Genomic DNA, 11474 nt, shown 5'->3' with positions numbered 1-11474 from the left:
TGAATTGCATCTCTCTCAGTCAAGGCCTGAGGAGGGAGCTAATTGAACAATAGAGTTAACAGATGCCAGTGAAGGGAGTAGTTTAGCCTGGGTAAATGAATAGTTATTTTCTTCATAACATATCACCTAGTCAAACATCTAACTGTAGTTTAAGTCAGAATTTGGATTGTTTTTCTGTCAGTTTTCATGAACAGATCTGTTAGAGGTTTGATCTAAAAGTAAAACCTGTCTCTTTCTGTATGCTTTCTTTGAATACGGGGTGCCTCAAGGCTATTTCACTGAATTTCCTGATCTCTTTTTCCTGCCTCTCTCTGTTTTTGAGAGTGTAGTGACCCATATAGGTAGAACTTGCTCATTACACCATACTCGCAAGCTACTAGGGTGCATCCAATCAACCTCACCAACCACTGCCATTGTCCTGCCATTTCCATTCAAATTAAGTACTTTTGTCCTTGAATGAATCCATGTGCAATGGGAGTGGGCGCCGTTTAGCTGGGAACAAACAATACAAAGTTTGTAGTTTGCTTTGCTATTACACTGTTAGTCTGTGTTACTATTACACTGACATTGATAACACTGGCTATCTGTAATGTAATCAACGCTTTGGCATCTACGGACATCTGTGATTTTTACAAGTTACATTATCCTTTCCTTCCTTACATTTATGCATTCTTTCTTTCTTGAGTAGCCTATCTCTCACATGAGGTTGTTTTGCATTCTGTCAGTCAGTTGTCTCACTGGAATTTCACTCTGAACGCTGCCCTCCAGAATACGCGCAGTTCTCTGGGGACTTATTTGTTGAAGACGTGGCTCTGCTTCTGCATAGACATGACATGCCCCATAACTCTCTGCCTGTCCACTGGAAAAGGGTGTGGAGGTGCTGGCATCCGTATTGTTGCACTGCTGAAAGTTCTGCACCTGCCGGTCCTTTACTCCTGGTGTGGGACTGGGTTTACTATGGCTCAAACAAATCCTGTGGCGGATGGTTTGAGTATCCTTACTCAGTGATTTGCGAAAGTTGGGTTTGAACAGAAGATAAACCATGGGGTTGTAAATGGTGGAAGATTTGACCAGGATGGCTGCCAGTGCAAAGGCGGTGGGTGGGACCTGCTCATTGGCACTGAACGCAGCCCACATGGCAACAATGGCATACGGGCTCCAAGCCGTAAGGAAGCCAATACACACAGCCACTGACAGCTAAAAGAAAACGCACCACATACTCTTAGTCGTCATGCAATTAGATGAAATTATTTGTTTTTAAGATCATATTTTGACCTCTGTAACCCATATTCTCACACACATACACACTACTTCAAGAAGAATGCATTAAATTGATCAAAAGTGACACTGCTAAAATTAATTTTCTTACTCAGTATTTTTGTCTTGTTTTCCAGTACAAATATCTTAACATTCTTTAAACAAGATTAATTTACTTGAGAAGCAAAATGACTTAAGATATTAAGTTTTGTTTTATGAAAAATTATTAACTGAGTGTACACTTAAAACAAGATAAAAAATAAAAAATAATTCAAGGGGAAAAACAAGATTGACAAAAAAAAACAAACAAAAAAATTTTCTTTTGCTTTAATTTTCCAAAAAAACATTACTTAGACTTCTCCTCTCCTAAATGCACCTTGATTTAAGATTGTTTAGATATTTGTAATGGAAAACAAGATGAAAATACTAAGTAAGAAAGTCATTTTCTTGCAGTAAATACATTTGATGTCATGAACATTTGTCACATTTATTATGTTACAAAATATTTCTATTTAAAAAAAATGCGGATCCTTTGAATGTTCTATTATGAAAGAATAATCCTGAAAAAAAGAAAAAAAAGAAAATATTCTCCCAAAGCTCTCAACTGTAGGGTACTATGCAAGCTGCTATATTCTTTTATTATCAGCATTACTGCATATATTATGTGTGTCTGTTGATGACCCAGATTACAAATGTTTGTAAATGTATGCAATGTACACATATGTTTAGAGGGGACATTTGAGTGCCTCAGTAATCAACATTCAGCACCATCATATTCAACAGAGCAGTTACACAAGGGTACAGTATACCAGGACTTCATGACACAGTATTGAAAAATAAGGCTGGGACAGCCAAAGGTACAGCCAGCCCTTGTCCAGAGGACAGAGGATGGGTAATCAACATTACGTTTTAAGGGACGTTAAGTACATACTCAGCAATAGCATCACGTTCGTGCTGTCTGCGCCACAGGGCAATAAAATATGGTATATTTGCACAGTGTGATAGTATGGATGCCACATGTGTTTTTGTAGACTTTTATGTCCCAGGCGTTGAGTTGTATTAAAAGCAACATATCTTTAGCTATATAAAGGTCACTGTAAACACACAAAAAAACAACAATGAACCCATAAAGCTTACTTACCTTGACAATAAGAGCGTGTGCGTTGGCTACTTTGGTTTGTGGTGAGACGTGCTGTTGAACGGCTTGGTGAGACCCCCTCACTGTGAGCAGGATGAAGGTGTAAGAGAGGATGATGATGGTACAGGGAACAACATAACAAAAGATGAAGAGACTGGTGATGTAAGACATGGCAAGGGCATCATGGGATGGAGTGTACCTTGGAACATAGAATGTGGAAAAAGCATGATTGCAGAATCTGTTTGCGTACATTTCATATATTAATGCTAAAAATGTTTGTGGTCATACCAGTTTATGCAGCAGGCGGTTCCGTATGGTTCTGGTCCAAAACTCCCCCAGCGGGCCAAAGGTCCCACAGCAAAGACAGAGGCGTAGCACCAAACTCCAACCACCATCACACAAGCATGCCTGGATGAGAATTTGTTACCTGTGGAAACAAGGACTGCATGAAAAATATTTTTACGAAAAAATTATCTGACTGGTCAAGGTGACTAATTGGTCTGCCTGTATGATTCTCCTGACACAGGTCTGAACAGTTGGAATTATTTAATAGTAATAAACAGAGACGGAAGGAAGAAATGACCTGGTGTTTCAAGCTCCAGCAACCCCTTAAATGTGTGCTCATTATCTGCACTTCTTCTCTCTTTCTTTGGTTCATTTTTCGCCACTTTGTCTCTCCTATTTTGTCTAATTTTCTCTACATGTTCTGTTTTGTTCCATGTGTCCTCTCTTATCTTTTTCATCTTTCTTTATTTTTGTGTCTCTTTCCATTTGTTTTAAACTCTGTTTCTTGCGTATTTAAGCCAGAGGGCCTTTTTATTTCACAGTGAACTGAATGTGGCAGTTTTCAGAACACGGCGCTAGCAGTCCAAAACACTCAGACCTGAGTCCACTGTATGAGATGAGACTTGATCCCAAAAAACTCACATTCAAGAGAACAGTATCATTTTAGACTATGTTAATTGTAAATATTTTAATCTAGAAGTAGCCTAGAAATGCATATTTACCATGTCAAGGCCTAGTAATCTAGGAATTAGATGCAGGAACCAAAATGAACATTCACCAAACTAAAATTAGTCTTTGACAAGTAAATAGAGTTACTCAGAAGTGGGTCTATAATTTTATTCAGAGTTGCAACATTGTTTAAAGTGAAGTCAAATTTAAGATATAAAATTAAAGAAAAAGACATTTGTTTTTACTGACTTTTACGTCAGTGGAAAACTTTATCTAGGAAGTCTTTAAGTTTTTGTTTTTTTTTGTCTTCAGAATTCCTTATAATGTTATATATATGTAAAATATTTCTCACATAAGCCAACAAAACAAAAATATGAGTGACAAAATCACAGTGTTTATTCATGTTATTTGGAAGGTGGTGTTTTACTAAGAGACAGAGACTCATCATTATACCATACTTATATTTAAAATAGGAAATAGTAAACAGTAACACTTTGTAATGGTTTGTAAAATAATAGTTTGGTTAAAGGATGACAAAAGAGCATCATACCGTAATTTGGGACGCATACTTTGAGACAGCATACTGATGACAAAGCAGTCAGGTTTGTTAGGCTGCATAAGCCAAATAAAACCCCGCACACAGCATAGCACAGACATGCTACCTCCCCAAACAACCACCTACAGAGAAAAAAGAGAGATCATCTTACTGTTTTGCTGAACTCTGAAACACCCCTTTTCTTTTTTTTTCTTTCTTTTTTACTTTAGAACCATGATACTTTACTGAAAAATACATCAATCAGTATCAGGCATTTGTAGGGAGAGGCTTTGAAATTGTAGCTTGCTAAGCTAGTTATACCACAAGCTACTAACAAAGATTAGCTAACTACATTAACCTAGTAATTAAGGTAACAATATCTTTTTGTATAAATATATTTTTTTAATTCTGTAATTTCAGCATTTATCTGGCATCAAAAACATCAAAAATGGAACTTTGAGACATAATTAATAAACCTAGAAAACACTAAATTATAAAATGCACATTGAAAACATAAGTGCTGAATAACAGTGCAACACTTTTGAACCTTTATTTTTGAATAAAGTGTTTCAACCCTACAATGTGAAATAGGGCTAGAGCGCACTTATATATTAACACTTTTATAATTGTCATTTCTGATATTTTACAGAAACATAAATTGTAATATTGTGAAGTCTCTCTCTCTCTCTCTCTCTCTCTCTTTTGTTGGTTAGAGTGACAGACAGTGTGAAACAGGATCTCACCTGTGTGCTAGAGCTGATGGGATGGCCAGAGGAAACAGAGACAGGGTCATCCCTAGATCACTCACAGACAAGTTCACGACGAAAAACTCTGCGGCTTCAGAGATGACCTCTTACGGTAGGCTACAAACAACAGCATGCCATTTCCCAGGAGCGACAAGACACCTGGGTGAGAAAACGAGATATATCCACTCCCATCTTTTCATCAAAGTAGCTACTAAATTTGTAAAGCTGTACTGAAAATGTGCCCCTGTCAGTGTGACATCTCCATCCCATAGCTGACAATCCTGTCACATAAAGACACCATTTGATCCTAGAGCTTGGAAATACTAAGCAAACCCTGCTAGGTATGGTGTCTCAAGTAGTCTAGAATAACAATGATCCTTATTTCTTTGAACAGACTGAAGTTGGATCAACCCATGAGCTTCAATAATCCATGCAATTTGTCTGCTGCATCAGAGGCATAATTAAAGGTCTCACTTCTAAAGAAACGTTAATAGTGAGCAGACCAGAACAATCGCACACATCCATACCAAGTGGTCTCAAGAAAAAAAAAACGAAATTACACCTAAAAATGGTGGACAAATATTATTTTTTCAAAAAAAATCTGTACTTTATCAGAGTATTTATCACTTGCATGTAAAATCACAAAAGTCACCCCATTCTCTTTCCCAAAGTAATTATATCTGTGGCCATATCAGGAAAATAGATTTTAGAATATAAATGTGATCATCCGCAGGACAATTTGACCACAGGCAGGGTAAGCGGCAGAAGGAGGTTAATTACAGGTGAACCATTTCACCTCTGAATTATTCATAAAGAATAAAGGTATGCAAAGTCATTGGGATGTCGAGTGTTGTCGTGCTCTGAATAAACCACATTTGAAGATATAGAAGACAGCAGAATGTTACGGCGGTTGTGGACTCACAGAACACTGAATAAAGTGATCCCATGAGGATGTCATGCTGTCTGGAGATTGTGGATACAAACAGGGCAGTTTTTGACACATTGCCCATCTGTGGGGAAGAAATAGAATGTGTCAGATACAGTTTCAGACAGAACAAATGCATCTCTGACTGTTCTCAGATGCATTGGCTTTAGATTGTGAACTTGTATCACTTTTTATAATAACATCAGATATTATATACCAGAATGTCCATGTCTTTAGCAAAAAATTTTTCATTGTTCTACTCAAGCTTTGAATAGGTCTGAGTTACAATCTTCTTAAAGAGTTTGCTACTAAAAGTTCCTCTGAGATGTCTCACATTCTAATTCATGTTTTTCCTGGAAAAGTTGAAAAAATGACACCTCAATTTGATGAGGTGCTTGCGATGAATTTGTCTGTTTCCTCCTCTCTCTGTCTCTTCTTGATATACTTGTCGCTCTTCTAATTCTGACAGATCTGTCAAGTGTTCAACACTTCAATCAATTAACATTTGGCTGAATTGAGACCTTTCACTGTAGCGGGCAAATTGCCAGTATTAATCAGCCAGTTATTTGGTTCTGGTTGAACAGTTTGACAGGTCAGCTGTGTGTTCATTCATACTGTGCATGGTCAGTGAGACAGACCGGGCTGGTAAACTTCTTGATTTGGGCTCTATGAACAATTGATTTTTTTTTATGTGATTTTTATTATCTTTTAGCGGGTGTCTTTTATACCATCACTCTATGTGTGACACATGATAATTGTACTACTTTGTACAACTACTTTATACAATTATAAACTAAATTATTATTTGGTTGTAATACACTAATTCTTTGTGGCTAATATAATCATAATATAGTAGCTGTTGCTGTTATTTTTATTGTTTAAAAAAATTCAGTGTTCAGTATTTCAGTAAATAACCTTTTGTGTAATGGAATGATTTTATGGATGTTAAAGGTTCTTCATGGAACCATAGATGCCAATGAAGAACCTTTTAAGAGTGAGAAGAACATGTTTTAAATAAGCCTCAACCTCATTTTCTCCCTAATCTGTTTTCATTCATTTCTCTGGTGCAAAGCCCCAGACAACAGGCCATTTTGGTTTGGATTCATTTGACCTAGGAAAGCCTCTAGACTAAAAGCCCAGCTGGATTTTGCTTTCAACCATTTTTGTCTCATCATTTTTACCGTATACATTTTCTTTCTCGCTGGCCAGGGTCCTTGATGTATTAAAGCAGACAGCTTATTTTGAATTAACCCTGCCGACTGCCTTTAAACCCTAAACACACTCCTAGATTCCATTTCTGTAAAAATGCACAACATCTCCTGCTGCCATGTCATTTATTAACTCAAAGCCAGACTGCTACAATTGCCAACATTTTCTTGATAATTGTTAATGCTCCCCACCTCTCTTCGCTTAACCTCTCCTGACATTTCCTATCCTTTTTTGAGTTGAAAAGAGCAACATAATTTTTTTTAGATGATGGTATACTCATAAGCAGGGTCACTTCTCTTAATAAGAACAACAATATAATAAAATACGTAGCTTGTGTTTTTGATCAATTTCTTTTTCCCTTCATTCATCCCTTGTTAAAGTTTCCTCATATTCTCACACTTTCAGAGCTTTTAGTTTTGCAACACTGACCACTACCAGTCTACCACACAAATGTGGTGATGTGGCTTTCTCCATAAAAAGACAAAGCACACTTCTACACTCTCAGAAAAAAAAGTACAAAAGCTGTCACCTAAATGGTACTTATGCACCTTCTGTAAAAGTACCGTCCCTCTGACAGTTTTTTAACTTTTTTTCTGAGGGAGTCTATATATTCTCTCTTAAATTTTGTGCCTTTGAAAGACACGTTTCCTCTGGTTGGTCTACATTTACATTACATTTATACAGTACATTCAATGTAATGTACAAATGATGAAAAATAAAAGCAGTTTTTGAATTTATCATAAAGGAGCCAACAATATGTGCCGCAATAGATTGGGATACTATAGAATATAATTATTTTCTTATTTTAGTTTTTTCAAAAATAGTATTATAAAATTATTTTATAATATAATTATAAAATATTATTAATAATGTTATTTCATATTTATAAACAATATTAAATATGAAAAATGTTATATGTTTATAATTATATGACCATATGCAATTAAACATGTTAAAGGGGTCATATGATGCTGCTAAAAAGAACATTATTTTGTGTATTTGGTGTAATGAAATGTGTTTATGCGGTTTAAGGTTAAAAAAACACATTATTTTCCACATACTGTACATTATAGTTTCTCCTCTATGCCCCGCCTTTCTGAAACGCGTCGATTTTTACAAAGCTCATCAGTCTGAAAAAGTGAGGTGTGCTCTGATTGGCCAGCTATCCAGTGCGTTGTGATTGGCCGAATACCTCAAGCGTGTGATGGAAATGTTACACCCGTTACCATACCGTGAGGGCTGCGGCAACCACATGTGACGACCCACGGTGAAAGCCGATCCGGCGATCGACAGCGAGAAGTTGTAATATTTCCTCAGTGACCAGCACGGATCAGCTCTAGGCATGACGAAGCGATATCGTCCTCTTTTTGAAGGCCAAACAAAGTAGTTTCGCTTTCACAACGAAGCACACAGCGTCTTTACGACATGGCGGCGGCAACAACAATACTACAGCGAGAATAAAAGTTACGCCTTCTTTCTTTGCGTGAACATTTGGGCTGCGTTATGCAAATCTTCCCAGATAGTGACGTAGGTATGTGGGGGCGTGTTAGAACGAGCCGTTTTAGGTAGGTGTGGCTGACTCTTAACTTTTATAAAGAATATCTCTTTGGATTTGAGACTTTAGTCTTTGCAACTTTACAGATCTTCTTTATGCACCAAGAGCTTGTAACACTCCAAAGAGAAAGGAAAAATTGAAATCGCATCATATGACCCGTTTAAGTGTATTTGTAACATGATTTTTCAGCAAGGTATCAACATGCCAGTTTATCTGGTAGACTGATTCACAGCCTCCTTAGACCAGTTATGCTTTGACTATGTGTTAAAATGAAAAAAAAAAGGTGTTTCCATCATCAAAACCTCAGCATTAACAGAAACCAGTTTAATTCACAGAATACCTCAAACTAAGCCTTACTAATGTACAGCAAAGGTGAAATACATGTTTTTTTTTCTGTCAAGGGCAAACAACATAATAACCAGCAATAAAATATATTTACATTCAATAAGATATTTGGATTCAGAAACACATTTATCACAAAACCATCAAATATTCCTTTCAAAAAGCTCATACATAACAATCACCCCTAAATACTTGCCACAGCATAACAGTGTGCCCAGTGCGGCGATGCCTAGTTTAGGCAATCCTATATTTCCACTCAATCATAAACCCCAGACAGAGCTTACCTTCCAGGGGAGAGTGTGTGCTTGACTACCCACATGGAGTCCAGGTAGAATCCAAAGTGTGGCAAAACTCACACACACAAACAGAATGAAGGACAGATCATGACAGAGAGACACTGAAAGACATAAAAGAGGAATATCCTCAAATTAAGAGAGCCTAAGCTCTGGTGTTTGGTGCCGGAGGATGAGCAGGCGAATGGTGGTCAGTCCGCTTTGACAGTGAGCAACTCTACAACTGATTCTTGATGTGAAGGACTGATATAATCCAAACAGACTCAGAGTCAGAAAGCCACAGTACAGACGTCTGATGTTGCTTAGAAAGCACACACTCTCTGCTACTGGTCCTCTCGCTTTTTCTCCCCATCCCTCTCCTTCTCTCTCTCTCTCGCTTTGCTCTTCTTGTGTATTTTCCCTGTCCCCTTGTTTTTGACCCTTCTCCCCACTCCCATTTTATGGCTAGACACTTTCTCTCTCTGTCTCTGTCTGATTTTTTTGGTACTTCACTGAAACAGACACATTTTCCTCACATTTCCTCAAAGACACATTTTTCTCACATTTTTTTCCTCCTCCTCATGCTATTAAAGTGAGATTGGTATGTATGATAATGTCTTTTGATCCAATCATTCACTAATTGTCTCTTCTTTCTCTTGCTTTTTTTAAAGATTAATTTTTGGCTTTTTTTTGCCATTATTGTTATAGGACAGTGTAGATGAAACAGGAAATGAAGTGGAAGAGAGGGGGTGGGATTGGGAAAGGTCCTCAAGCCGGGATTTGTACTTGGGACACAAGTAGAGCAACGGCGAGCTGCCCACAAGGCTGTTGGTGCCAACCTTTCACTTGCTTTTAAAGAAGAACGTCTGCGATGGCATTTTCTTCTGGCCACAGGCCATGATGTCATAGCTTTCCAAAAATCTTCTGGATCAACCTCCTGCTAAACAACAAGAAAACAAAGTGTAAAGTTGAATTTTGTCACTTTTCTTTTCAGTTCTTTGAATCATATATTTGACAACTCGTATACATTTTCAGACTGCTTTTTGCTCAGTTGTAAAAACAAAACAAAACAAAACTCAAAAAGTTGAATATAAGCTTTGAATACAACAACTCATTTAATTTGCTCACCATATTTCACTATGTATTTCAACCACCAGACAGGCACACACCCTGCTGCTTGCAAAATCTTCCGTGATGCGATTAGCTTCCGAAAAAAAACATTGTTCATCAAGACAATCCAAAAATTGTGCCAGGGTTCTTTTGATCCGACATCCAAGACATGCTTCAAAGCAATCCGTCTCAATGCATCCCATGCATTTTTAATAGAATCTGAACTGCGGTGGAGATTACAGCAAAAAACAGCAACCTACGATGAGGTGCTTTAGATAGGGAGATTTTGTACTGGGAAATTATGCATATTATATCATAACTTCATAATCCTTCATAAACATGCATACAGATGAGCAAAACTTTCAGGATTAGGCCTGGAATGAGCCAAGGATATCTCAACGAACACTATCAAAACATATCTGTATTTGTTTTTTCAAATCTAATCCCTGTCACTAGTTTCAGATCATTCCACTAATTAATTTAATCAAAACACTATTAAAGAGTTACAGTGAAGTAAACATCTGAATGTCTAATCAACCAGAATGATCTCCTACATCCACAAGTCTAACAAGCAAAGTAAGATATTTAACATTATTCAACAGGTACCTCCATTTCTCTAATCTGATTGGCTGTTCCAAGAGTGCTTACAGCATGGGACTGTTTGCATGTTTGCGTGTTCCAGACAGACAAGGGGAGAGGAATTTACAAAGTATTAAACAACTTATTTTGCAGGTTACATTTATAGACCAGCAGGTGGCAACAAATGAACGTTTGAGTAGGACATTGACTCATTTACTCAACCAACTCGAACCGTTCAAACCGTTCAAACACACTACTTCATTTAGGAAAGAACAAATCACTGCCATGAGTGAGTCACTGAATCATTCACTCGACTGATTCATTCAGAAACAGCTTCCTCAGTTTCTTGGCAGAACACAAATAGACCAAGTAACTGGCAATACTGCATCTAAAATGTAAGTTACCAAATGTTTTTGCTTATGGAACTGTTGTATAAAAGCAATATAAAACCAGTGACGTAATATTTTAGCCACAGTTCATGTAAAAGCAATGTGTTTCTTTTGCAAACTAAGACTGGTCGCAGCATATGTGTGTGTCTGCTATTGCACTGTTTAAATTTATTCTCAAAGTCAGTAGGTGAAAATAAGGTAGCCTACTGTAACTCCAGGGTAACCAGAATGACTGCATGAAGCCGTGAATAACAGGGAGAAGCAAGGATGGGCAGATGGATTGAGGGAGGGAGGGCTGGAAGATGAGATGATATGGCAAGCTTTAGGGTGAAAGAGCAAAGTTTGTGCATCTGACACAGCAGCACGCAGTTTTGAAAGACACATGATCCCATGCAGACATATAGACTCATATATATATTTATATAATGTATATATATATATATATATATATATATATATATAT

At 37.2% G+C, this 11474-nt stretch overlaps 1 protein-coding gene across 1 annotated transcript; it reads right to left on the bottom strand.

The window, feature by feature from the left end:
* Positions 1 to 696: 696 nt before the first annotated feature.
* Positions 697 to 9035, bottom strand: LOC107669612 (opsin-5). The gene is given in 8 exon segments (XM_074186944.1): positions 697 to 1197; positions 2399 to 2594; positions 2684 to 2822; positions 3900 to 4027; positions 4628 to 4718; positions 4721 to 4789; positions 5553 to 5640; positions 8946 to 9035. Coding segments are annotated over 7 exon segments (1212 nt in total). The 5' UTR covers positions 8946 to 9035.
* Positions 9036 to 11474: the final 2439 nt, after the last annotated feature.

Source organism: Sinocyclocheilus anshuiensis, unplaced genomic scaffold (assembly GCF_001515605.1).
Source record: "Sinocyclocheilus anshuiensis isolate Anshui unplaced genomic scaffold, SAMN03320099.WGS_v1.1 scaffold80, whole genome shotgun sequence".
Taxonomy (NCBI): Eukaryota; Metazoa; Chordata; class Actinopteri; order Cypriniformes; family Cyprinidae; genus Sinocyclocheilus; species Sinocyclocheilus anshuiensis.
The sequence above is the reverse complement of the archived record's forward strand: the minus strand, read 5'-3'. Positions and strand labels throughout refer to the sequence as shown.